A 27,573-nucleotide genomic window follows, 5' to 3' on the forward strand; every position below is an offset into this window, starting at 1 on the left:
AGATTAAGACAAGATTGCGAAGGACTTCTAGACATAGGCTAGTGAAGTTTTATATTTGCAGCACTGGAACAACAATCAGTAACATTTTAGGGCATATTAGCTGGGATAATCTGGTCAAACTGCTCAAATTTTTACCATAAAAATACCTAAAATATCTCAAAATAGCTTTGTGTTTTTTCAGTTATTTTTGCTATGTTCTTTGCACTTTCTGGACGAACAAGCCATAAATAACATTATTCCAGAAAGCTACAGCTTACAAAGCTGCTTTGTATTCTCCAAAGGTCAATTATTCACTGTGTGCATCAAGCAACAGTGTGGAGAACAAGAAAAGTAGTTTTAATAACTATAAACTAGTTAAAATAGTTCACAAGAGCAAGCTAGAGGGACATAGTTTTCTTGCCAAAAATATCTATTAATCAGGCAGACACAGAGGTAGCAGTTAGATTTTCACAATGAACAGGAAAGATAAACACAACATCTTAACAGCGAGCAAATACGGTTTAAAAGAACTAATGCAGATTGCAGCTCTGTTTTACTGAAAACACAAGCAGGAGAGTTCTTACCTCTTTCTCACAGTTGGAGTTGAGGGTGAGCATAGCCATGGGGCTGTTGGGCGCGCTGCTCCCCGTTCCAGGTGGCATGACATGATCCCCAGGCTGGTTTGGACATGGCAAGCTCAGGGCTTGGTTGGCATGTTTATTTGCTAGAGTGGTAGAGAGGTACTGCTTTACCTGCTGCCGCTGGGCCTGCTGAATGTGGTACTTGGTTGGATTCTCAAGGTGAGTCTGCACCTGTACGACACAATTTGAGAAGGATAAAAGGATTTTATCATTTTACGACATCACTGCTATGGATCTGAGCTATGTATTTGTGACATAAAGAACCTATCTGACAAAACACAAACCTGTACACAGCTCCAAGGAAGCCCACAGTTTTTCACTAACTCACATTTGGTGACAAGAAATCAGTTTACAATTTGGTCTTTCAACAACTGACTTACTATCAATACACCAAGAAGTTCCAGCTATTTTTCTACAACATGAAATTTCTCACTTAAGACCAACGCTTGGGTTTTCAGTTGATACAGACACTCCAGAACAGTCAGTTCTGAGTTCAGACCTTCAGCTATGTGACATTTAGTCTTCACTAAAATATGGAGAAATGACTTGTACCGCAGGACTCATTTTACTTGTTAGTAGCTAACAATTAAAATCAAGAAGTATGGATTGCTATCCTTATTCCAGTGTCAACAGAGATAAAAGGTCTGTTATTGGTGGTATAGGTTTTGAATGTTTGAGGGTTTTTTAAATTAATACCTTGGTTAAAATAAAAGAAGAAACAAAGAGACCTTTTTCTGCCTACAGATTATTTATATCTCAGATATACAGCCTAAATCATATACAAATAAGACAGCCTGTTTATAAACACATCATGCAAATAAGATGCAAGAGGAGAAGTGTTTCAGTTCAGATCAATCACTGTCGTCAGCAACAGCTATTTTTGTATTTAAGATAAGCTTCTCAGTACTTAGAAATTTTTTACATACAAAATATGAAAATCCTCATACCAAACAACTGTTGCACACTCTAGATAAGCAAGAGAAGAAAGGCTATTTTTTTTCCATTAAAATTTTCCACCATATCCTGGAAACTCTTTGTCACCTTTCGTTGATCATTAACGCTGTTATTGGAAACTAGAAATCAACCCAAAAGATGGCAATAAACTGAGAAGTTATTTTGCTTTAAAACAGTTCCATTAAAATGACTCTTGCTGTTACAAGTGACCATGCATGGCCCTCACTTATTGGTGTGAGAGAAATTAAATAAAGCACCCAGGACACCAGAGGAAAAAGGTTTCCTGTACACTGCACATCTTAGCAACGGGTTTTAAAATAAGTCTCTAATAACAACTCACCTGGTAATGGTTATACTCAAGCATTTCCAGCATGCTACCTAGAGATTGCAAGAGAAGCGACTGCAATATCCTTTATGCTAGTCCAGTTTGAGGGATCCACATATGGAAGCACAACAAACCCCAGAAGAGCAGAAGAAACTTGATGGCCACTGCTCAGACTTTTAGTAACCTACGCTAATTAGCCATGCAAGTGGACAAACAAACAGTTCACACAATGCCTCTTCTTGGAAGTTATGCAAGTTTAAGTTAAGCTCTAAGTATTGGTATTTTTTTTCCCCTGGCTTTGATGTCATGCTTTTTCATAAACATAAAAGGACCTTTTAAGTGATGGGCTATCAAAGTCAGATTGACAGTTCGCTCAAGGCTAATTCGCTATTCAGCTTTCGTTCCAGTCGTACTAACACACAATGCTAGTTTTCTTTAGCAGTAAGGTTAAAAGTTTTTAAGTACAGAGTAAGAAATAACTGAATAAATGCCCTATGAGCCTAACACATATTCCCTGGCAGTGGGTGCCCTGGATAAAGCCACAGAGCTCTGCAGTCCTGTCCTCAGCTTCCCAGCACAACCCAGGACCTGCAGCAGAACGTGAGGCACTTGAAAAAGCTCTACCCCATCCTCAGCTTCCCTGGTGCTTCAAAGCCATTAATTCTGTCTCAATCTAGAGCTGCAAGACGTTTTCCAATTCGGGAATGGCTGACAAAGGGCTAATGCATGTTCCAAGTGCACTTATGTGCATTTGGGCACAGTCCCTACACCTTCCAGAGCTTCCTTTTTCTTCCTATCCAACTCCTTGAAGAAGTCTCTACAAAAACACAAGCATAAAAACTGACAACTGGCATTTTTTTTCTGACATCCCAGCTCACAGGGAAGCACATTAAGATAGCATTTCTATAAAGGTTATCTGCTTTGTTGCACTGTATCAACAGACAACACTGTGCTATGATAAGTACAGCACTTATTTTGTCAGTCCCAAACTGCATTATCAATTTTCCTTTCATCAGTGCTAAGAGCTACACTACCCAGGTAAGTCTACTTTTTACTAAATTTTCATCTTTCAAGAAGATAAAGTTGTCAGTAAACAAGTTATTTTTGTAACACTTATCTATGAATATGTCATTTTAAAACCAAGCTCTACCTGCCTGACAGAATCTGCACATTCCCTTTCTTCCACAGGCATCAGGTGCCTCTGCTGTTCTGTATCCCAGGATGGAGCAAAGTCTCTCCTCTCTGCACCCATCACCTGCCCACCCTCCACACTCACAGGAGAGAGACCAGCAAAGTTCCAAGATCCACATCTCAACCCTGTATCATCAAATACTACATTATTTATCACACATACCAACACATTTAACTGAATCCACTACATTGAAGTCTTGAAACACACACTGCCTAACTGACAGGACTTTTGTTGGCAAAACACAAATTTATTTCATGAGAACATGCTCTCCCTGTGATTCTGTTGTGCTATTCTACATTAAAATATTTTATCTTGCTACTCAATTATTAATTTAATTTTTTTAATGGCCTGTGCTGCCCTCAGCATGCCAGGGAAGGCAAGTTCTGAGTTCACATGTCACAAGCTCACACAAGTCCAGCAGTGAAACAAAGAACACAGAGAACTGCCTTTTCTGTCATTAAGTTGCTCCAAAGTGGCACAAAGAAGATATTCACGGAATAAACATTTCTTTTAATTCACAGATGCTCAAACACACTTTCACATTCAAATACAAGAACATAAAATTATCGTCTGAATGGAGGAGATGTGACATAATTCCTACAAGGACAGGAGCTCCCACAGAAGCTCTACATGTGTTTCTCCCTGCTCTGGCTGAGTGTGAGGCCTGACTGGCTACACAGAAGAATCTGAGTTTGATTCTCTGTTTTGTCACTGGCTGCTCTCTTGAGCTTCCTCAGGAGTTCCACCATGGCAATCTGGTGGGGACTACCCTAATGAACTCCATGCTGTTTGTTGAGACTCTGTCTTTGGCCTAGAGCATCCTCTTCTACACTCTACATCAAAGGCAACCTAAATGTGCCTTCTTGGGCAGACGTCCCAAGATGCCCCCAAGTCACCCTGTCAATAAGCCATAAAGCACTCATCCCTTTTGACAAAATAGCTCATGAGCAAAGAGCTAAAAAAAAAAAAAACACCACCAAAAAAACCACCCTACAATGAAATTCCACTACCCTGAACTTGAAACCGTGAATAAAAGCTTTGACTTAAGATCTAATTTTGGTTCTCAGCCCCTTCTAGCATTTTGGGTGAAGAATAGTTCTTGTTGTTTGTCCAAATTCATGAGACACAAAGTGCAAGATGACAAATAATTGGTTCGGATACACTTCCTAAGAAATGTGACTGAATGAGGACATGAAAGGAAAAAGAAATCCACTTGAACCCAAATCCTCTGGATCTCCAACTCTCTCTCTCCAGCAATCTCAACCAAAGTTTTGCTGCACTGTTACTCAATTGAGTAGAACAGTGGGTTTGGGGCATTTTGGTATTGACAAACAAGAAGTAACGTAAGAATTATTATTATCATTGCAGAACTTCAGAAATGAGCTAAGACAAGATGGCAAAAAAAGCTAAATCTATCACAGCATAGTAACACAAGAATTTGGCTTCAAGAGTAAAACACTGCCTTAGAAGTAGAGCCCCAAAACTGGTTCAGTTCCAGAAGAGCCTTCAATGCCAGCTCAGCAGCATCTCCACTGTCTCCATGGGCTGGCTCCAGTACCAGACACTCCTGCACTGAGTCTCTCTGTCAGCCACTCAAGCTCCATCTGCTCTTGCCATGTTGACATTGAGGAGGATCTCTTTTCTTCAGATGAAGCACAGAGAAAGGCAGTAGAAAGAATTCAACCTGACTGCACCATTGTGTAACCCAGCCTAGGCCCTACAAGGCTGAGCTGTGCTACAAAAGTGTTGGATGGAGCCACCCTGATTACTCAGCACTCATCCCTCACACTTTGGAATACCCTGGAGAACAACATTATCTGAAGCAGAGGAGAGGCTCTCTCATACCTTCACTCATCTTGAAATCTGACTGCTGATTCCAGTGCATACATCCAGTTCAAGTATCTGAGCAGCTGCCTATTTTCTTCCACACCACAGAAAGAACAGTAATAAACCATATAAGTAGAGCAGATTTCCCAGCCTTGGGTCTGGTATCAATCAGGCAAACATTTCATCAATGGCTTGCACTAGCTTTAAGCACACACAGTATATCAGTGGGAATTTTAGGTGTACTTCAGACTACATTCTTCAAAATCCTCATTTGATTACACATCAGTGACAGAACCTCTGAGTGGACCCACACAGCTTCCTTCAGTTTCCAGAACTAAAAATATTTCCCATTAAGTGATCGGGCTCAGGAATTCAAACACAAAGCATAGCTGTGTGCTTAAGCACAAAGCACATGGCTCAAGTAGTTCCTCTGCATGAAGCCAACACAAACAACTGAAACAATACTGCTGATACTTGCTCCTTCTGTCGAGTCTTGCTGGGAATCACTCAGACTTCATTTACTAACAACTTGCTAATGATGGCAAGAACTTGGAACAGTGCTGCACGGACCAAATTCCTTCTGGAAAGGCATCCAGGAGAGCTCTCTCTTGGGCAGGCACAGAACAGGGCAGCCTAACGGCTTGGCAAATGTGTTTTGCACAGTGTAATCCAGAGACTAAATGGCTAACAATAAAAACTAACAGGGGACTTAAACCAGAATAAAAATATTTAATGAACGGTGGCATTACTACCATTCATCCTCTAGGAAAGCTTCAAGGTCACAGAATCATAGAAATATTTAGGCTGGAAAAGACCTTTAAGATCATCAAGTTCAGCCATAGTTGGGACTCAATTAATTGCTGCAGGCTCAAGCTTTGAGTCACTGGTACATCTGGATGAAGGTAACCAGGCTTAGTTAGTTGGTCTGGGTTACTCATACACTCCTGAATTTGTCCTTGCACAGGTTTGATTTCTCTGCAATGGGCAACTTCTGGAAGCAAGCACAAACCAGAGAGCAGTTCTTGAAGGTAGAACATCAAGTATTGGTTTTCCCACCTCAGTTACTAGTTCAAATCACATCATCTTATTTGCTACATCTCCAAGTACTGCTGCTTTCAAAGCAAAGCTGAAGATGCCCCAAAATCCTCTGCTGCTGCAACACAAAGTGACCAAAAGCCATTACAATGACAGCTCCAGGCTGCCCCACTGCTCTGGCCCCCACGAGCTGGGAAGGAGAATATTCCTGTTCCCAAAACCACACAGAAGATTTTTCTCACCAAAAACACCCCTGAAGCTTCCTGTGTAAAAAAGTGAAGCTGAAGCACTCAAAGCTTTATTTAAGCAGGGACATACCAGAGATGTTCAGAGGACAGTGAACCAAGGGGGAAGAAGACTCTTCTCCCCACTCCACTCCCCCCCCTTTTTTTTCTCTCTTTTTAATTAAAAAGACCATTTGTTTCAAGCAAATTGCCTTAGGACTTACAGTTTACAATTACAAGTAAAATACTTTTGGGTCGGTTTTCTCAGTTCAATAGAACTTTTTGTTGCCTAGACAGCTAAATGTCATGGGATTTTTAAGAAAGGTTAAAATTCTGTGTCATTAAACAATTAATGGTACCCAAAGAAAAACGATACAAAACCACATCCACTGATGTGTTCTGCAAGGGCTCCAGCTTCAGCTATGTCCACTGCACAACCGTGCCTGTTAACCATGCTAGTCCTGGGCTTCAAAGCTGCTTCAACCTATCACTTCCAAGTATAAAAACCCCACAACAGCAGGAACAAGTTATTTTCTAGGACTTTGAATAAAAATAGGGAGCTGTATAAATAAGTGTTTGATCTTTGTCGCTAGGGGAAATAAAATAAGAGAATGACATCTGAGAAAGATAATCAATTAGTGCCACTTACAGTAAGAGTGATTTATTCTCCTAAAGCTTTCCAGTACAGGTTCAAGAGTCTGTTAATCATATTCACCACAGGTTGGTCACTAAGTCTGAAAATCCTAAAGATCATAAACCCCCTTCAATTAGCTTCATTAAATATTGATCATGAGGTTTCACTGCAATGCCAGGAAACTTGGAGCAATCCAGACAACCAGCCAGACAATGGTTTAACTCATCCTCAAAGACATCTTCTCACATGCTGCATTCAAACATTAAACAACATCTCATTCCCCCCCCCTGCAGACGTCAGCAGCCTGAAGTAGCTTCACATGAGAAGTTCAGTCCTCTTGCTTTCTGAGACCTTCCCAGTCCTCCAAGATGAAACAGCCACCTCATTTACAATGTCATCAAAACGAAGTTGATTGGGTTGTTTTTCCCCATAGGGTCACTGTGAATTTAGTAATACAGAAACCTTTTCAGTAACTTCTCCAGTTCCCATTCTCCCCTTAATGCCAAATTTTCTAGAGTACATTTGCTCTCCTATCTTTTAGCCCCATTACCCAAGAAAAATGGCCAGAACAACACTGACCAGAAAGCCCAAGAGCAAGAAAGAGATGAAAAGTAACTGACTGGGGAATGACAACCACGGTGAGCTGATTCCATCATTTTACCTCAGGATACAGCAAACACAAGGAAATTACATCAGCTAGCACAACAAAACTCTCTGGTTGTCTAATTCACCCCAAACCCCTCTGAACTTGAAAACCAAAGCAGATAGCAGAAAATTATTTAAGATTTGGCATCATGATTGCAGCCTAAGTGGATCCAACACTCATCTTCAAGCACAAAGTTATGAAAAAGAAAAGGCACATTGTACAGAATTATCATCATTCACACAACCAGGGATTGTTTAGTGCATCACCAAAAATTCCTCTGCGTAATGTGACTTTTCATCCAAGGGAAAGCCATGAAGCAAACAAGAACAAAGTAGATTAGTATTTAAAAACTCTGCTTTAGCTATAGAAGCACATGACAATGGCATCTAAAGAAATTAAAGAGTTTAGCCAAATGTACTCATGGAGATAGGAACTGATGTAATTTGCAAGCTAGTGGCCTGTTGGCTGCCATTCTGCAAGTGTGGCTTTCAGTCAGAATTAGGTCCTTTGAAGTCCTGCTACTTTTCTGTTAGAAAATCAACATTTCAGCTGTTTACTTCCCAACACACATGTCATAAATTTTAATTTTATACAGTTTCTGAGAAGATAACAAAAAATACTGCAACATTTTAGGACAGACAAGCAACTGACAACATGGAAAATGTCAGGCACAAATATTTTGCAATGATTTTACCTACCCCAGGTGCTTCAGAGTGTAAATATTTTGACTTTACAGGCAACAACAGCAGCCACACAACTACATTTCACACACAAGTTGGAGTTATGGTACTACCACAGAGGAAAGCTTAAGTCAAGCACCACATATTTAGGTCCACTTCTGCCACCCTTCTCTCTCAGAAGGAGGCTGAGCAGCACTTGCATCAGCACTAGAGGGTTTGAGATTACTCACGTAGGACACCAATGACTCCTCCTCACAGGAACTGTCAAAGATAGACATAAAGTTGCTTCCAGAATCTCTTGCAAGACTTGGCATAGAGATGTGAATTCAAGAGGGAGCATAGTCACAGGACTACAGATATGTCAGCTGCCTGAAAGCCCAAACCCAGTTCAGCCACCTATTCTGCCAGCTTCCCCCTGCCCGAGCACAATTCTCCCACCTTGCTACAGCCCAAGCAGCATCAACACAAGATTTACCATGTCACTCTAACACAGATCAGTAGTGGCTTGAAGAGTCACATTAGAGGGGCAAAAGAATTTGTCCAACCTTGTCTTCCTTCAGGGGCTGCCAAGCCCAGCACTAGCCAGGCCAGCTCGGAGTGGCAGTCACGTACTGGCAGCCTGGGCAGGACTGCCAGTGACATTTCCCAGGGGTGACTGACCCTGGCACTGCTCCAGCCCACAGTAACCCCTGCTAGACCTGAGGGACAGAGCATGGGAGCACCCAGGTCTCCAGAGCACTAAGACAGCTGCAAAAGTGGGTGTTTTAATGACTTCACTGCATTTCCCATGGCAGGAAGAGGTGCAGAATGCCCATTCTCTGCCCAGAAGGCCCTTGGCAGGTCTGACTGCTGCTTAAATCACATTAACTTTCACACGTGCACAGGATTTGGAGATTCTGGGTATATTTCTGGGGCCCAAACCCAAGAGAGCATGCACTCAGCTATACAAGAGGAGGAACATGAGTTTTCTCTCTGATCCTGAGAAGCCCTGAGTATGCAGTTTCCACAAGGGAGAAGAAGCATCATTCTCCACACCTGGTTTTGCTCAAGTTGTTCATCCATGACTCATTTGTCAAATGTGAAGAACACAAATGGGATTGGGTAAAAACAATGGCATCTTTCATACAAAATGAATAATGGAGAAAACTGAAATCAGTTTTATGAAAGATGTTGGCTGAAAGGTAACTGGAGCTAAGCTTAAAAGAGTAGGAGAGACAGCACATGCTGACTTTTAAATAAAATTCCTTATTATCAGCTTCCTGGAGATGTGCAGAATGGCACAGGTAGTTTGCCTGTCCAGACTTTAAAAAATGAAATTCAAATAGCTTCAAGATTTTAATGCAGTAAATCTACTTTACCCCTGCATGAACTTCTCATAATGTGCTATGCAATACTGATTTCCACAGATGAAAATTAACTTAAAATTGGCTATTTTGCCCAAACTATAAATAAAAAATATAAGAGTGGGAAAAGCACCCAAACTGTTGCTTTCATAAATCTTAAAACATCATACCCTGAAACCTGGTCTCATCTGTCACTATAAGGTTTGTGAAGGGTTGCTCAAACATACAGCACATGGACACACACCTGTGCCAAGGTAACTTCCAGTGTTAAGGAGTGTAATTGTTGGCATTTTGGGGCTAAGCAAGAAGGGACTTTCATTCACGAGTCTTTCATATCCACAGCGTTACACTGTGAGCATGAATTGGTGTTCAGAATATTGCCTGTGGGCTACTGAAGTATTTATTTACAAAAGTTCAACATTCAGCACTGAAACACAAGAGACGTAAAGATGGCACCAGATCAAAATCTATCAAACACTCAAATGCCACACAGAGAAACAGTTGTATCCCTCTCTTTTTTAAATAAAAGCCATTTGTAAACTCAAATGCAACTCTGGCATTATTACAGAAAAACATCTCCTCTTTTTGAGGGCACACTGCAGCTCAGCAGGACGTCATAGAATAGTTTGGGTTGAAGGGACCTTTAAAGGTCATCAAGCACAACCTCTACATCTTGTTGCTTACATGTTCAAAGACATCTACACTGCTGAGCTACTTGTCTGGAAAAGATCAAGTGAAAGACTGCTCCATCCATTCACATAATTCCATGGGACATGTTAAGTTGCTCTCAAGGTCACTCACACAGCACATACCAAGAGCATGCCACCAATCACGACCCCAATGTGAAAACATGAACACATCAAACCCAACCAGTGCGTGCTGGAACAGCTTTCAACATTAACTGGAAAGTCTTCCTACCAAACTTTTCAAAGAAGCATCCCAAAATATGAGTGAAAATAATTCTGAAAGGATCATTTATTTTAACAAAGCACTTGGCAGCACACTGGCTACAAGGAAAAAGGACACTAGTCCTGGAACACACCTGTTTGGAGGGGATCTGCTTTATTGCACACACACAGAGCCACCAGAACAAGCAAGAGAATGAAGATGGTGTTAATTCAAACCAGTTTTACACTGCTAACACACCCTGAGCCTCTACATGTTACAGCTAATGGAGAATTAGAAGGACTTAGGTGGGCTCTATACCACTTGGCCTACAGCTGATGATGTCTAATGTCAGCCTCAATATGGAAGGCTTGAATAACCAAAAGAATAAAGTACTCCAGATACATCCATTTTATTCACACCACTAATATGATCATTAGACACAGCCTAAAATAATAATAAATCGCTGACTTCACTTACATGAAGGAAATGCAAGCTGGCTTGCCACTGAACTCCTTGATTTTTATCCTTCTGCTCAACGAGCTGTGCTGTTATTTATGACTGTATTAAAACCTACTGAGTTATAATAAAAGAGTTCCAGTCCCTCAGAGTGCTTGATCATCATGTTTGCTAAGGTAAGATAATCCAAGTCACCTTCATGCAAACCCAACTGGCTCTGATCTGAACCATCCTGCTAAATACCAGAAGGAGGATTTTTTTGAGGACTCTGGCAAGCCACAAAGGGGGGGTCACTCCTTGTGTGGAGTAGCATGACACCAGTCTGGAGGAGAGTTAACCTAGGGGGCCAAATTGATGCCACACAGAGCATTCAGACTGAAAGCCAACACTGTCAGGGTTACTTTTGAGTGATGGTGGCTCTTCCTTGCAAGTGAAGGCCAACACTCCCATTAAGCAACATCACATCTTTTCTTTCCTGACATGTCACTTACAAAGGAGATGCCAGAGCCAGCATCACAGCAGCCACAAGAGATTAAAACTAACAAGAGTAAGAAATTAGGTATCCTTATTTAATTCTTAATTTTAAACCCAGAAACCACAATGGAATTTAGTGTTTTAGTTATTTCTTAGCTAAAGGTATGTCACTTTGTAATAATTCTGTAACAGAAAGACATACTTAGGAAAAACAGCCATTAGGCTGCACGACCTCACCTCTGCACCCCATGATCTTATTCCCACAACAGTCAGACAGCAGCTATTGTCTGGCTCCCAGAAAAAACAAGAGGAACATGGGCTCATTTATTAAACAAGGATGTCAACAGTTCAGCCCTTTAAGATCTCAAGCTTTACATGCATGGAGTCACGGCATCACAATCTATTTTATACCTACAAACACAAGATACATCCCCCTTGGCTGATTTTGTAACCTTCCCCACACCTGCCCCTCCACATCTTCCCAATACGAGCTGTTGAAAACCCTCCTCCTCATGTTATTTCACATATGGCAGGCAAATAATTATTTACCCTGTGAAATGAGAAGCTGCTGTCCATATAAATGACCCTCGATGAGGCCAAAGGATGGGTGCTGGCAGGACCATCAACTGAAGAAGCGAGATCTTTGACAAAACCCCAGTCAGCTGTCAGGAGCCCTGTTTATATTGCAGTTGTAACAAAGAACTGCACTCAGGTTCACTACTTCAACAGATGTTGCACAAGCATGTTCCTTATCACAAAAAATTTAGGACTGAAAAATAGGTTATACGAAGAGATAGTCTGAAATTCTACCGTGGTGCTTTTCCAACATATGCACAAAACTGTCAGAGGAGTATTTGCAGCATGTGAGCAAATATAAAACCTCAGCTTGCAAGGGACTACAAGCTCTTGATTCTCTCTTGTGTGAAGTCCTGTCAAGACAAGGGTTAGGGTTCTTTCTGCAGGACTGGAAACACATTTTATTACATGACACCAGAAAAATTCCATCTTTCCAAACATCTTAAAGAAAACTCTTTTTAATGATTTCATCTGAACTTCAAAAAAGCACAAGCCATCGGCTCACCAGGGGAGGTACATTCACAAAACACAAAGAAGAGTGTGTGTTATCATTCCAGTTCTCCAAAGGTTAGCTGCAAATATGAAGCACCAAGAAATTCAGAAGTAATAGTTTGTCAGAAGATCAAAATGTCTTTTGAGAAAGAAATTCAGGGCCTCCAGGCTTGGTCTCAGAAGAATCTTATTTTAAACCGCACTTGACCCACACTAACGTAACCCTTGAAGTGCTATTGCAAGAACAGCTTGATGTTCTCAAGGGGAAACAGGCAAAGTATCTTTCACTAAAATTGTATTGATGCAAAAAAAATGGTGTATGTCCTTTTAACACTGAAAAATACAATCATCATGACATGTATTTCACAACATACCTCGCATCACTGATTGACAACACACACAAGGTTAGAGCTGCTTAAGAAACTGCACGGGAACATAACTCAAGGCAACCAGATGCTGGAGCTAGGGATGTAATCAGAGGCTAGATGGGAATTAACTAGATCTTAACTCAGACTTCCCCACTTCCCTTGCCCTTTTTCAAACCTATTTAAAAACTATGAACCCATTTTAGCATACCACTACTTTACAGGATGGCACAAATTTTTTTAGAGCTCAATTGCTTAAAAAATACAAATAAGCTTACACTGTAGAGTTCATTTTAAATGAAGTTTGAACAGATGAAAAGTGAAAGTTTAAGATACTTTAACATTTGCTGGAGTCAAGGAGATGCCAGTACATCCACCATAGCCAACAACGTGGTCTGAGAAGTGGGACCCACAGGTGAATGGTTCAGAACATTATGATGCATTTTAAGTCACTGGTGTCAGCCCAGCTCTGGTCTGTTCTCACAACGTGAACTCCCAGGAGTGGCTGGATAACACGAGGTCTCCTCATTTAATTTCTTCTGACAAGAATCTAATTAATACTTCTCAACAGCACTGGATAAAAATAAGCTAATATGTAATATGTGGGGGCAACTGGGAATTGACTTCAAAGCCTTGTTGCTGCTCCACACTAAAGGCAGAGTCAGCCCCAGAAGGTGCCAGGGCTGATGTCCAACTGCTTGTTCCTGCCCTGCCACAGCAGCTCCCTGTGACACAGGTACAGATGTTTGCAGGACTACACCAACCCAGGCAATCAAAACCACGAAACTGATTTTTAAAAAGTCACCTTTCTATGGCAGGGGGCTGATGTTTAAACTAGATGATGTTTAAGGTTTCTCCCAACCCAAATCATTCTAGGATTCCATGACTGAGTAACAGCTAAAGCTGCTTCTGATTTACCCCTTCAAGTTGCCTGTTGATTACATAGAGCTGACAGCAACAGCTATCTGGGCATGTATTCTGGAATTGCAGCTACCAGAGCAGAAAACTCAAAGTTGAGCTGTGTTCCTGTAACAGTTATCTGTCATTGTTCCCTGGGCCCAGTAGCAGTCACACTGCTCACTCTGTACCCAAGGAGAAGCATCCAGACTCTGTGCTCAGATCACGCAGAGCCATCGAGACCCAACTCAGTCCTTGCAGCCTGAACCAAAGCAGATAAACTGAATTAATCCATTTCCTTGGGGAAGGTGCAAGTTCAGAGAGAAGGGTTTCTAAGGATAATCTTGCAGAAGCCCAGGCTGGAAGCTTTCTCCTGATGTCTTAGATCAAACACTGCAGGGAAAGGCAGAAGGCAATTTGGAACAGTGACCCACGGAGGAAGTGGCACTTTGCACAGACCACTGATTGCATAAGCAGCACTCCAGAGCAGAAGGAATCATTTTTCTTCCCTCAAAAAGCCAGTGTATGAAAAGGATAAACTCTTTTGAAAAGTCAAAGTAGCATGATTAAATAGTATTTTCCCTTTTACACAGCAAACCATACGGGGCTGAACCCTTAAGGAATATATGAACTTTCATGTGAATGGAGCCCATTAAGTGCCCTGCAATGAATGGTGCCTGTGGTCCAGAATTCATTTCCTTTTAGAAAGCAAAGAGCACGGAAGGCTTACGATTGCTACACACAAGTGCTGACTCATTCAAGGTCATTTTATCCCTTCCCTAAACAAACTGTTTCTTTGAGACACAGGTATTTCAGCAAAGTATGGTTTTGGTGGCAGTCAGGAAGCAGAACTGTAATAGACGAATTAATACTACAGAAAAAATGCTTTCAGACAGCTCAATGGACAAGTTTTCAATCAATAACTTATGATAATATGGATGATAGGCATAGTTTTTCAAACAGAAGTCTCACTTCTCAGAATTTTCTGTTTAACAAGATAAAACTTAATTTTAACACACTATTATAATTAATTTTAAAGCAGTTTCTGAAATGTTAGCATTATTCAACAGAACAGCTCTACTTCACATGAGACTGTAGCAGAACTGACAGCAGATCTTTTCCCCCAGTAAAAACAAGCTGTCTCCCCAAAAGCAGGTTTATCACTTAGGTGCTATCAGGACAGAGATGCTGGTTAAGGGCAACAGCACTGTAGATCATTGATATTGGTAAACTGGAATTTTTTCCTGACAATATCAGTTCCAGGGCTGCCCAAATCTAGAACAAAAAAAAAGAAATCTACACACCTATAGAAAAAATACAAGCAGAGAAGTCACAGCCTGAGGAAGTTAGAAGTAGTCTTAAACTTTAGTGTGTTGCCTGCAGGTCCTTGGCACGAGCTTCATGGAGACCTGAGAGAGGCAGACAGGCTGTTTGCTACACCTCAGCCTTCAAATGTCTTCAAGGAAGGGACTATTTTCCAAGAAAAGAATTCCCATTAATTGCTTGTTGATATTTTCCTCTGACAGAACAGAAAGGTTTAATTCACAGCTGACCATTACGTCCACAAACTAAATTTTGATGGTTTCAACCAGGAACTTCTGGGTGACTTTTAGAAAGGCAGCCTGAAATACAAGCTTTGATTTGCCTTGCTTAACATACAAGCTTCCTCTCGGATTAATGGACTGGTTTTGATGGTAGGCTAACATTTTCTACAAAATCCAGGACTTGCAGAATTTAATGCAGAGCGGGTAGAATTTAATGCAGAGCAGTTGTGTTGTACATAGCTTTGAGGATTGGGAATGTTCAATGGAAAACATTGTCTTTTAACCTTTTTTAATGCTCTAGTCTTACCTGCTGACAAAATTTATTACTTGTGCTGGACACCAGTAGCATTTTAAAACAGGCAGCCTGCCTTAGTTTTTGAATGCAGTAACTATCACACATACAGCATTTTACCTGGTTAATGGCTTAAAGGCACCTCTGGGAAAACAAAATACAATAAAACGACCAAACAACACAATTAGAATAATGTGTCCAAACAGGCTTAACACCTGAGTATTAGCCTTCATTGGGGAAGGGAACAGTCTAGAATGATGAATTCCCTGGCAGCTGAGAGTTTTCCCAAGGAATACACAGTCTTGGAAACCATAATGCCATCTGCTGAGAAATTATGGAAGTGCAGCACCATGAATTACTGTTTAATTACTGCAATGCTGATGTGGAAGTGCCTGCTGCTGGGGATCAACTCAAAAACAATCTGTTTGCACTGTATAACTTACACAACAATTTTCAAACAACTGACTTCAACTACTGATATTCAATAAGTCTAGGACACAAAGTCAGAGGGGTCCGTAATAAATATTTTTCTGTAGTTAAATACTGTATAATTACATCTGTAATTAAATATAGTATAAGTATGTTATAATAGTACAATGTGTAAAACTCAAACTAATAATTTGGCATAGACATTCTAACTTGACAAAAACTGGTATTAGACTTTTGTTTGTTGGGGGTTATTTTGGTGTTTCCTTAAAAGATATTCAGTGTTCTGTTCCACATCGTTACAAGCTAAACTTGTTTAAACTATCAGAGTTTATTAACAGGTCTCAATATAATAAACAAATAGGTAACTGGTATCCAGTGGCAGAACCTCCAGTGACAACTGCAGGGTTGAGCTGTTACCCCAACATCCCAGAGGCCTCTCTGCAACTGTTTGCAGGAGCAAGTTATTTTCATTAATGATAACAAAAGAATCCCTGGCAGTTATATTTCCACAGAGGCCATCACATTTAATCTCTTTTTTGATTTACTAAACTGCAGGCATATAAAAGCAGACACAGTTTTGCTGGGTCACAAAAGCACCTATGGAACATGAGACCCCCCAGAATAAGCACTACCCCAGGGGATGGAAAAGAGATGGACAGAAGATGAGCAGGAGGATTTTCTTCCTTATTTGCACTGAAACACTACATCCAATTCTGCTCCAAATGACACTGAGGGGTTCGATATTCAGAAGGTTTTACAGAGGATTCCATCAGTAGAAGGCCAGCATTGCCTGCTTCTCCGCTAGCCCACAGCAGTTTCAGCAGTGTTGCAACCTAAGACTGACATTAACTATTGAAGGAAGATTTACAGTAAGTTCATTCTTTATTCAGGCAGACTGACCCAACCAGATCCACTGGCCAGCAGCTGCTGCTGTAACAAACCCAAAGTGGACACTGAGATACTCTCCCAGGCAGTGCAGAGGCAGCAGTGCTGATCCACTGCTAGCCTGATCCTCTCATTTCATTTTCAAGTAATGCTATTCCCTTCTATAAAGAAAAAAAGAGACTGGTGCATGGTTTCCTAAGCAAATACAAACTAGATGAGTTCTGTCCTCAGCTCAGAGAAAATTTCCACCAAAAGCACTAAAGAGACGGGTTAATAAAATGCATCATTTTGCTCAAAGAACAAGGCACAGAGCTGGCACTCACTTCTGAGACATAAAGGGTTAAAACATTTGCCCATTTCCTCAACTGGACAACTATTGTATTTTACTACACTACAACTTTACTACTATTGTAAAGTCCTTATTCAGCTGAATTCCATCAGACCATGCTTTCTTAACACAATCTGACACGTACCTCTTCAAGATCTTGGAGTTTTTTCCCCCTCTTCTCTGCCTCTCAGCAGTAGACACCAGAAATAAATACACCCAAAAAGCCAAATGGTAATCCAAACGAAGTAATATTTAATTATCAAGTTGGGGAGACTGATGACCCAACAGAGAAATTTCTTTTTATACAAACAAAACAGAACACACTTGCCAGGTCCTTTGCAGACAACACAATACTGGGTTTTGTTTCAAGTTCATAACTTGGCTCTTAAAGTAGTTGATAATGAACCAGCAGGCATTATTTTAAATCAACCAGTTTTATTAAATGAGCCAGAAAGGAAAGAGGCAGGGCTAATTACCAACATTCCTTGATGAATTACCTAGCGGTGTGTGGTAAATCTCCAGGCGTCTTTGTCTTTATCCCCAAATTTATCCCTTACTTATTTCTCAAGAGGTTAAAGGACATGGGGCTAATTAAGGAACCAATCCAATGACAGACAGAATCATTCAAGGTAAGGCTGGTTTTCACTCTTTCAAGCTTTTGCATCTCTGCCTGGTACTTCTTAATCTAATTTTTAAAAAAAAAAATTACTGCTGGGGAGGGGGAGGAAAAGTGCTAATCTTGTCACGGTCAGGCAGGTTGAAATTGCCATGCAGTGCTGGGCAAAATGCTACATATTTGTAATTTAGCCAATAAGAAATTCCTTAAGCCTCTCTTGAATGGCAGGAATGCCTCCAGCTTGTCACTTTGAATTCATTCACTACACAGGTTCAGCATCTCGGAGAATAAAGCTGCCAAACCAGCTGAAGAACTGAAATATTTGTGAGTATACCTAATACCCAAAGATTACTTTAAGCAGATCTGAGTTTTCACATTTAAAATTTAACGCCTATCACAGGTGTCAGCAGAGGCCCCCCTGGATTTCCCCCCACATTTTCCAGCACTGTGTGTGGCTCTGGGCATTATTTTCTGCTAAATTAAGCCATGGCTTCAGCCAACACCACTGCAGTGACCAGCACTCACCCTCTTCTTACAGCCTTGGCTCCAGGACTAAGGTGGTTATTAAATTCATGTTGCCTGACAAAAGACTTGGTACAAGCTGCTAAACCTGTTAGCTGGAGGCTGTGGAGCCTCATCAATGCTCTTAATACCCACAACTATGGGCACCTACAAATCTTAATCTGCACAAGATTAACTCATCTTCTGCAGGTCCAAAACAGCCACTGACACGTGGTGAACCACCATTTTCCCAAGGTCTGGTAACTCAGCCAGCAGATAATATGTCTAGACCATGAAAAAAAGAGGGCTTTGAAGCTGTAACAGACAGAATTCAGCAAGCTCTCCTAATTTTGTGGATGCTACCCTGCCAGCGGGAAGACAGCAAATCCTCAAGACCACCAACTAGGATATAAACCAGCAAGAATTTCCAAGGAGCAATCAGAGCTTGGACCTCCAGATATCTGTATCATTTTGTCTGAGTATATCTTTATTTCCTCTGTGCCAAATATGCTATTTCGAACTTCCAGGTAACTACTGTGAACTTGCAAGGGCAAGAGCTCTGTGATGAGGAGCAGTTTCTCAGCTACTTTCCCACTCTGCTCACATCATTTTCCCAAGAAACCCTGTCACCTCCAGCAACACAATCCAGCAGCAGCACAGTTTGTCTCACAACTTTGGGAACAGCATTTTTGTGTCACAGTGGCCACAGCTGAAGAAGCAAGATGGAAAGATCAGACATCTTCATCAGCCACAACCATTTCTCTCAGGAGCCCAGCACCACACGTGTTTGCATGCATAGGAAAAGGACATTTGGGACGAAGGCTGAGAGCAGCGTTTTGCACTAGCAGTCAACCATCAGATACTTGTACACAGAAGTATGTTGCCCCCTCAAATTCCATGCATTTTTAATGTCTAATACCCTGGGTGTTAAGCAAGAGTTTACATTTTACCTCTATTACTGATGCAGACCTCAAGCACCAGTGCTTGTTTTAAAATAGCTTTCAACCCACTGAGCAAGCAAAAGATTTAAGGCCTAAGAAATATTTTTACTTACATGAAGGCTGAAGAGACAAGGCAGACTTCAGTGGTTCTGTAGTTGAATGCAAGTTCTTCTTTATGAAGAACTTGCTGATGGCTTAAGGTATGTCACCAAGTGTAAGTAAATTTAGTTTAAATGTTTTATCTGCAGCTCACCAAGACTCAGTCTGGCAAATCATTTGTCAAAGTTCTTGATTACAAATACACACCACGCTTACCTAACACACCCGCACACACTACTATCTACCATTGTCAGGTAAGATTAAATTAACTTTCAATCAGATAAGCATGTCCACAAACACACATTTGCTGGGGCAGGCACTACCACACATTTATCTTGCCATCCCATTGTTCCTGTTCTTCAGAACTGTGAGATAAGTCCTCTCCACAATGAAGTCTTACGGTAATTATTACACCAAGAACACTACTGCCAGCTGTGGAGCCTTCCCTGCCAGGCAGAGCTTCCACAGGTCACTCTCTGGAATAAGCACACTGGAAAAATAATAGGAGGAGGTATTTTTTTGATGTATGTCCAACAGTCATTAAGATCAAATGGAAGAAATGCTTGGCATTTCAAAAATGAAGAAATACAGGGTTTCTGATGCGAAGAGATTATCGTGGTGGCACATTTAAAGTCTGAATGAGGGTGAAGGAGAGAGGCAAGGCCGGCTGCCTGCACTCCTGTCCACTCAGAAAAAGTGGGAAGGGGGAAAGATGAGCACAAACTGCAGCAATGGGGTGGCACTGAGGAAAAGACAAACACACCCACTCTGGTATCAGCAGTGATCAGCCCACAGTACTGCCATGAGGTGGGCAAACATGTTGGAATAATAAAGCAAGAGAGGGAACCCAGCACACAGTATCTGGCCATAGGCTTTGAAAAGGTTTCACTTTGCTTAGGACAAGGAAGAAAGGCCATGATGAAATTCTGACACTAAAAGAGCAATTAACATCTACCGTCAAGACACAAACCCAGGCAGTGTGGCAGGAGAAATCCAAAGTGAGGGCTTTAGTGGCAGAAAACTTTTTAAATATTTAGCATATTATAAGCATTGTTGTATGGAAATAGAGAATTAAAATTTGATTACCTTAATGACAAACATTTAAAATGAGTTTGTGGCCTATGCTTCCATATATATAAAATATACATGTATATATTTTGGGGTGAACTGCCCTATTAGCAAGGGCTGGCAGTATGTGCACAAGTAGAGATTTTTGTTCAGAAAGCTGAGACCTCAACATGTAGATCCCCAAAGCAGGACCACCTCCTCCAGATCCCCTGGAGGAATGAAACTGCTTTTGTATTCTCCAAAAACAAGCTAAAAGGGGATGAAATGGACCTGCTACATCATCTGCTGGTGAGGAGACCTGCTTTTACTTTATTACCTGCAAAGCACTTATGCAGCACTCCAAAGATGTCTGGACCACTGCAGGTTCCCACTGCAGCCCTCCAGGCTATTCTGGGCAGTAGTATCCAGAATTTGCCATCTGTGCCAAAGAAAAATTACATTCTTCAAGCCCCAATGGCAGACAAAGAAGGAGGAAGAGGCATGAGAAGTCCAGCAGATTTCTGCCTTGCTATGCATTCGGTGTGACAACACTCAGGAGGAAGAGGATGTGCAGCAGCCTCATCCCTGGGAGCATTTGCCTCCAGCAGCAGGGACGGGGACCCACAGCACATGCACAGTTTAGGTTCCATCACCGTGACCTGGTGCATCCCATCAGAAACATGACAGCAAGTGTCACATCCACGCACCAACTGAGCAACGCCAACAAGTGACATGGAGGGACAGAGGGAAGAAATGTTCACCCTTCATTTTCCACCTTCCATCTGCTTAGTGAGACATGCAGAGGGCTGGGTGTCAGCTGCCCACCAGTAATGTTTTCAATCCTGCAAGAACTGGTAATATTTTCAGTGGAACTGATCTGCAATTCTGTGGGCTGGTGCTGGCCCTGAGCCTCCTCTGCTGCCTCCTAGAGATGTTCTGGTGCTGCTTCTCCCATGGAGGACACACATCAGCCACAATTCCTGTAATGCCACATTGCCTTTTGGGCAGGCAGGTTCAAAGGATTTAGGGGATTGGGTCATACTTGCTCTATACAATAATCTTGATCCAGAAATCAGGCAAAGCAACACAAGTCACACAGCACAGCTACAATTCAGTTTTTGATATGTCTCTACTTGAGCAGACAGGTGAGTCCCTACTCTTCTGGATTTCTGCAGTTCACCTTCAGGATCACTGTCAGTTCTGTACATGAGGCAAGTGGAGTTATCAAAAAGCACTGGAATTCTGAAACTGAGATGTGACATGGTTCTTCTGCTCCAGCAGATAAGGACTCTCATCAGACAAGAGAGTAATTTCAACCACCAACAAAAAAAATAGAACCTTAATATTAATTTGGTGTACAAAACTAAAATACACCTGGATAGAAAAATAAGTAGGAGGTCAACTTATGATGAGCTCTTTGCAAAGATGCTAATCCTTTTATATAAAAATAAATTAATTAATTAAATAAAAACATAACCTTACTTTGTACCTCAGGAATGGGTCCTGATGTTTTAGGGCTTGAAACTACTCCAATAAATAACTTTTTAAATTACATTCCTACTTCCAAGGCAGAGATAGAAGGTGAATTACAGCAGAAGCAAAGAATTCCTGGTGACATCTTTCTGTAGTGTTGGAGATGGATGAGAAGGTGCTTAAAGACAAACCAGCCCATGAAGCCAGCCCCAGCTCTGCAGAAGGATAACCACAAGCTGTAACAAATCTTCCTTTTGCTATCAGAGTTGAAGAGATACTGTTCCAAAAGCATCAAACTTACTCCCAGTCCATCTCTTGATTAGGCACCACAAAGCAATGCAAAATTTGAATTCCAGCAGGTCATCTCCTACCTTGCCAAGCTACATTACTTGGCAGAGGAGTGATGCAATGAGAAGTCATTACTCAAGAAAATGAAATCCCATTTATTCACATGGCCTTGAGCACACTATGTTATGCAATTTGGAGATGCCTATGCAATGTGACATAGATTAGTACATATTTCTCTTTCTGTATTGTTTCTAAATGGACATCTTGAAAACAAATATAAAATCCAAGCTCATTAGCACCTCTGACTTCTTTTTAAACCAGTCATTCTGAATTACCATCCTCAGATATGCAAGTACTATTCTCCTTCTCAAACTGTGAGATATGGGTGAAAGGGCAAGTCACACAACATAATTAAAACCACAAAACACTGACAAATTCAACAGGCTTAGAGTGGGACTTTTTGATGCAAAGTCCAAAACAAACAAACAAACAAACAAACACACACAACAACAAAACCAGCTGCTAGATTTGGTCTTGTTTGTGAAGTAACATTGAAAAAGATCACTTATAAACAAAGCTGCCTTGGAGGTGAACATTTCTGAATGTGTAAAAATTCCCATTTTGTCTATCTCATTCTTTAAGATGACTAAATCCAGACCATCTGCATAGTAAAGTTAGCAACTTAGTTCCCTATTTATCTATTAAAACTTCAGTACAACTCATATGGAAAATCTGTCTACAGCTAAAAAACAACTGAAGTGTAAAAAGCAGCTGCAGGGAAATGATGTCACTGCAGCCAGAGCTGGCTGTCAGCACACTGGCACCAGGAAGATCCTGAGTTATTGTTAATCTCAGCTTTTGAGCCAAATATCCTATTTGGAAAAAAAAAAAAGGAAAAACAAAAAACAACACACCACAATCCCCCCCAAAACCACAAAGAAAATTATATGGATCTTTTGCCAAATCTCACTCTCCCTGAAGCCTCAGTGGTAATTTTCAGGAAGATCATGACTTCAAACCTAGCATTTTGTACTAATTTGTTTTTGTACAGAACCGTTCCACTGTTATGAATAAGGATAAAAGGGTGAATCTTTCCCTGCTTTTCTCCACCAAAAACACAAACAGCAAAACTACGCAAAGCAGTTTTGCTGTTCTTCTCAGTTTTGCAGTTTTTCTCTTCTCTCACAGCCAGACCAAAAGGACTTGGTTTTGGCTAATTTGGACTGCTACTTATGGAAACATAGGTGATGAGAAGACAGACATCACCTTGGTCCAGCAGGTTGCTCATATTTTCACAACTATCATTGTCAAAATGGAATTCCATTTCCAAAAGGTACCTGTTGCCAGTATTTTTATTTTACAAGCTGCTTAGGGATACATTACCTTAATTTTTTTATTCTGCAGGGTTATTGGGCTAAAAACAAGTGGGGGAGAGGTGTTCCACCTCTTTCCAGGAGATCCCTCTCCATCAGAGGGAAATGGGGGACAAATGCCACTTTTGGAATCCTAAGGGATGAGGACTCAGGTTCAAGTCCTTCAGGTGAAGTTTCCTGGCAATGCTCCAGCAGGTTACAGCTCTGCACAAGATTCCTGTCCCAGGAACCCCAGTTGCAATTACTGAGCATCACCTTTCAGCTGCAGAGATTTCTGGTTTGTCCCTTAGAAATCAAGGGCTGCCTTCCCTCCTCTCCCATAGAAAGAGGCATTTGCAAAATGAACAATAATGACGACTGCTAATGCTTCTTCAAGATGTTACACTCCTTCCTTATCAGTAAAATATCATCAAAAAGTAAACACTTTCCTACAAGTTTTCACAGTATTTAAAAAATACCCTAAAAGTCATGTTCTAACAAATTATGATGAAAGGATGTAAAAAATGTAATATATGCTTATTTAGCCTGGTGCATTACAAAAAACCCCTATTTCATAGCACCTACACATCTGCTGGATCTGAATTAAAACTACAGCCTTAACCTCGAAACAAGGTGAAGAAATTGTTATACACAAACACTGTGAGTAATACACAAAGGTTAGACAAAACAATTCTTCCCAGCCAATTTCAGACACCTCACTCTAGACATATGCTCACGTGCTCAAAGAACACAGTATTTAATTTTTAATGGAAATGTGTGAGTATGGAGAGAAAAAAATCAAAATTCAACTGCTGCCTTTTTGCTCCTAGATAATAATAGTCATAATAATAATAATATATAGTAATAATCATACTGGACTATGACTCTACTATCCCAAATCAGTGTTAGTTTTAGCACTGACAACACACCACCCTAACACAGAGTCAATAAATAAAATTACCCTATATTTTCCCCATAAACCTGCCACACAGATCACCTCAAAATCCTGAGCTGGCAAGTCTATTTTAAAACTGAATTTTTGACTGCTTATCATTGGTATACAACAGCAACAAGCAAAACATGAGCGGTTTGTCATCAAGCTTCACTAACTTATGTGGTAAGAATATGTTCACTGACTAAACAGCAAACTGTAACAAAAAGATGCAGCAATAACGCAGAGCAAACGCTACAAAACTGGTGAAAATCATATTTTCATGAAATATGTCAGTAAACTTCTCCAAAACATTTGACATTGTTTTACTCACACATTTCACGGTGCTTCAGCCTACTTGAATTTAGGCAGTGCGTGAAATTATCTCTTTTCTTATAGCTGTTCATGTTTTTTCCCTGAGTAATTAGCAAGCTACATCCCCTTTGACAGAGGGACACTAACAAGCTCCTACAGCTTCCAGTGGGACAAGGAATCCAAAGCTACTAATAGCAAACAAGTCATTTAAACAAAAAAAGGATTACAAAGACTCATTGCAAGTAGCTGGAAACTCACCCATATTTCAGATTAAGGCTTTCTGAGGAGCTCTTTTGTAAAGAGTTTTGACTCCATCTTACAAAACTATTTCATTGTTTTCCTCTAAAAACCAAAACATTGATTTGTTATCTACTAATAATTTCTTCGTATTGAAAATCATTAAGTACTAGAAAGATGGAGACGCATTTTCCAAAGGGAAAATGACGGAAAACTTCAGTTTTGTTAAAAACCTCCCTCCGGAGATCTCAAAGTTGAAAGAAAACAAAAGTTACACAAACTCTTTTTAAAGAGTTTTTCCATTCTTTGCTATCAGACCAACAAAACAAGCCGCAAACTAAGGCAAAATGCAACTTATTTGCAAAACTTGGTTGCCGAAAATGGTTAGAATCACATCCCTGTCAAACGAAGCGGGTTTTGAGGAGTTCCTGAGCGGAAAGGTGCGTACCTTGAGGACCTCCATGGGCACCTGGGTGGCGGGGGGCAGGCTGGTGGGGACGCTGACGTTGATGGCAGGTGTCTGGCTCACGGGCACTCGCTGCTGCATGAACTGGGCTGCCTGCTGCTTCTGCTGCTGCTCCCGACGCTCCTGCTCCTGCATCTGCTCACGCATGAGCTGCTGTCGGAGCAGGATTCGTGAGGTCATGCTGGAGGAGCTTAAGGGAGGCTTGGAAGCGCCAGGATGCTCGGAATTGCTGTGGGAAGACCAGAGAAAGACAGCTCAGCTTCCACGAGGCGGGACGGCAGCCCCGGCGGCCGGAGCTGGTGCAGTTACGGGGGAACGCGAGGATCCACGGCACCGCCAGAGGGGAACTCGGAGCAGACCTGCTTCAGGTGCTCATGGCCACCTTAGGCTGCCTTGACTGCAGCCAAACCCTTCCCCAAACGCCAACATCCAGCTGCAAAGAGCCATTTGCTCTTCCAAAATTTACAGCAACCGCCCACGAGAAAAACAAATGCTTTTATAGACAGTAGTGGGTACATATACTCACTTATATGCCTTTTTTTTTTTTTTTTAAGAAAAAGAATAATAAAGAGCTGAAGCAAGTCTAATGATTGGTATGGGTAATACTCCAGTCCAATGATCTAGCTCAAAGTAATTTACATCTACCTCTCCCGTGAAAACATGACAAAACATAGTTCACTTATTTCCTGCATCGTACTACCTTAGGGTTGGACTTGCTGGCAGTGACTTTTCAGAGTCAGAAAACAGACCTCTACAAAAAACCCAACTCCCACCCCAGGCCTACCAGCATCTTCTAAGCACCGTCAGGCACAAAACCAGGCAAAACAAACAACCGTAACAGCTTTATTCCAGTCATACTTTACAAAAAGCAACAAGCTGGCCCACTCCAGCACACAGCACAGCTTGACCACCTAAGGGATATTTCTAAGCCATTGGGAAGCAGAGCATGGGATAGACCACAGGACTTTGCCGTGGACTGCAGGGACACTTTCTGGAGCAACTCATCATTTTCTTAGCCCACAGAACCAAAATCCATGGGCCATGCCCTAGTAAGCCAGCAGTAACCCTCCCAGCTCTAGGAAGAAGCTGCTCCTGAAACGCCCATCTCTGGCTCCAGTGCTGATACCTGTGGGATGCTGGCAGGACACACAGATCCCTTCCAGGTCTTGCCTGGAAGCTGTGGGCACCGAGTGCTGCTTGTGCTCGGATAGCCAGAGCCAGCACTGCTGGAAGTTTTCTGGCTTTGTTTAGGATTGATGTTGAACACAGTTCAGGCCAGGAACAAAAAAAAGAACCCACGCTTAGCGCCCCAAGAGATCAAACTCTGCTCTTCCAGAGCACACATTTTGGGGGCAGGGAGGCAGGGGACCATCTTGCTATTTAAGACCTGTCATGTTGAAACATTCACAGAGACACTGATCCTTTTGATAAAACAAGAGAAAACCTTTGTGGTGAAACTAATGCAGCTGCGGAATAATCGTACTAATTAGCTGCTCAAGACAAGTCATTGACTGTGATACTTGTAAAAAACACTCCCTTTTCAATTAAGGGTGAAGCATTCTCACATCTAAATCCAGCAGCTTGTTTTCTGGCTGCACATCTGAACCACTTTCACATTTCCAAACCGAAGAGATGCTTTATTTCCATGACTAGGATAGTTACAGATCAGTGGTCTCCCAATTGTTTTGATTATACATTCCTACCAGGAATGTCTGAACATGCACCCCCAAAACATTTACTTATTTATTTATGAGCTATATACATGCGATACTGAGGTAGTCATATTTTCCTTCTGCCCACTAATAACACTGCATCCCACCTCGAAGACCACTGTAATACATGAGAAAAAAAACAAGGCACCCAAATTCTGCTTTCAGGGAAAGATTCATTCTCCTCGTGTTGGAAAAAGGCCAATTTTGTACCACACTTGTCAGCATTCTCATTTGTGTGCTACTGGCAATTTTTACAGATACTTAATGTTGCAAAATTGGTAACCCAGCAGTTCCTCCTACCTTCTTTCATTTTGAACTGTTTCTCCGCCTACCAAAGCCAAGTGTGCTGGAAACCATCTCAGAAGAACCTTCCCATATACAAAAATGTTGGGCAAAGAGAGGGAGCAAAAAGGAGAAATTATTTCCACAGCGTTTCAAACAGCTCCTGCCAGGAACCTCATCTTGCTCACACAATTATTTTACCTACTT

General features: G+C 41.3%; 1 protein-coding gene across 9 annotated transcripts in view; it reads right to left on the reverse strand.

Annotated features, from left to right (window-relative positions):
• MITF (melanocyte inducing transcription factor) overlaps positions 1-27,573 on the reverse strand; it is a 99,542-nt gene that overhangs the window by 18,671 nt on the left and 53,298 nt on the right. For all 9 annotated transcript variants that reach the window (XM_063411257.1, XM_063411259.1, XM_063411258.1 and 6 more), the window contains exons 2-3: positions 25,355-25,601; positions 564-791 (exon numbers count right to left, since the gene is read on the reverse strand). In XM_063411257.1, coding sequence (XP_063267327.1) covers positions 564-791; positions 25,355-25,601 — 475 coding nt within the window. The remainder of the gene's footprint in view (positions 1-563; positions 792-25,354; positions 25,602-27,573) is intronic.

This window comes from Prinia subflava, chromosome 14, assembly GCF_021018805.1.
Source record: "Prinia subflava isolate CZ2003 ecotype Zambia chromosome 14, Cam_Psub_1.2, whole genome shotgun sequence".
Classification (NCBI taxonomy): Eukaryota; Metazoa; Chordata; class Aves; order Passeriformes; family Cisticolidae; genus Prinia; species Prinia subflava.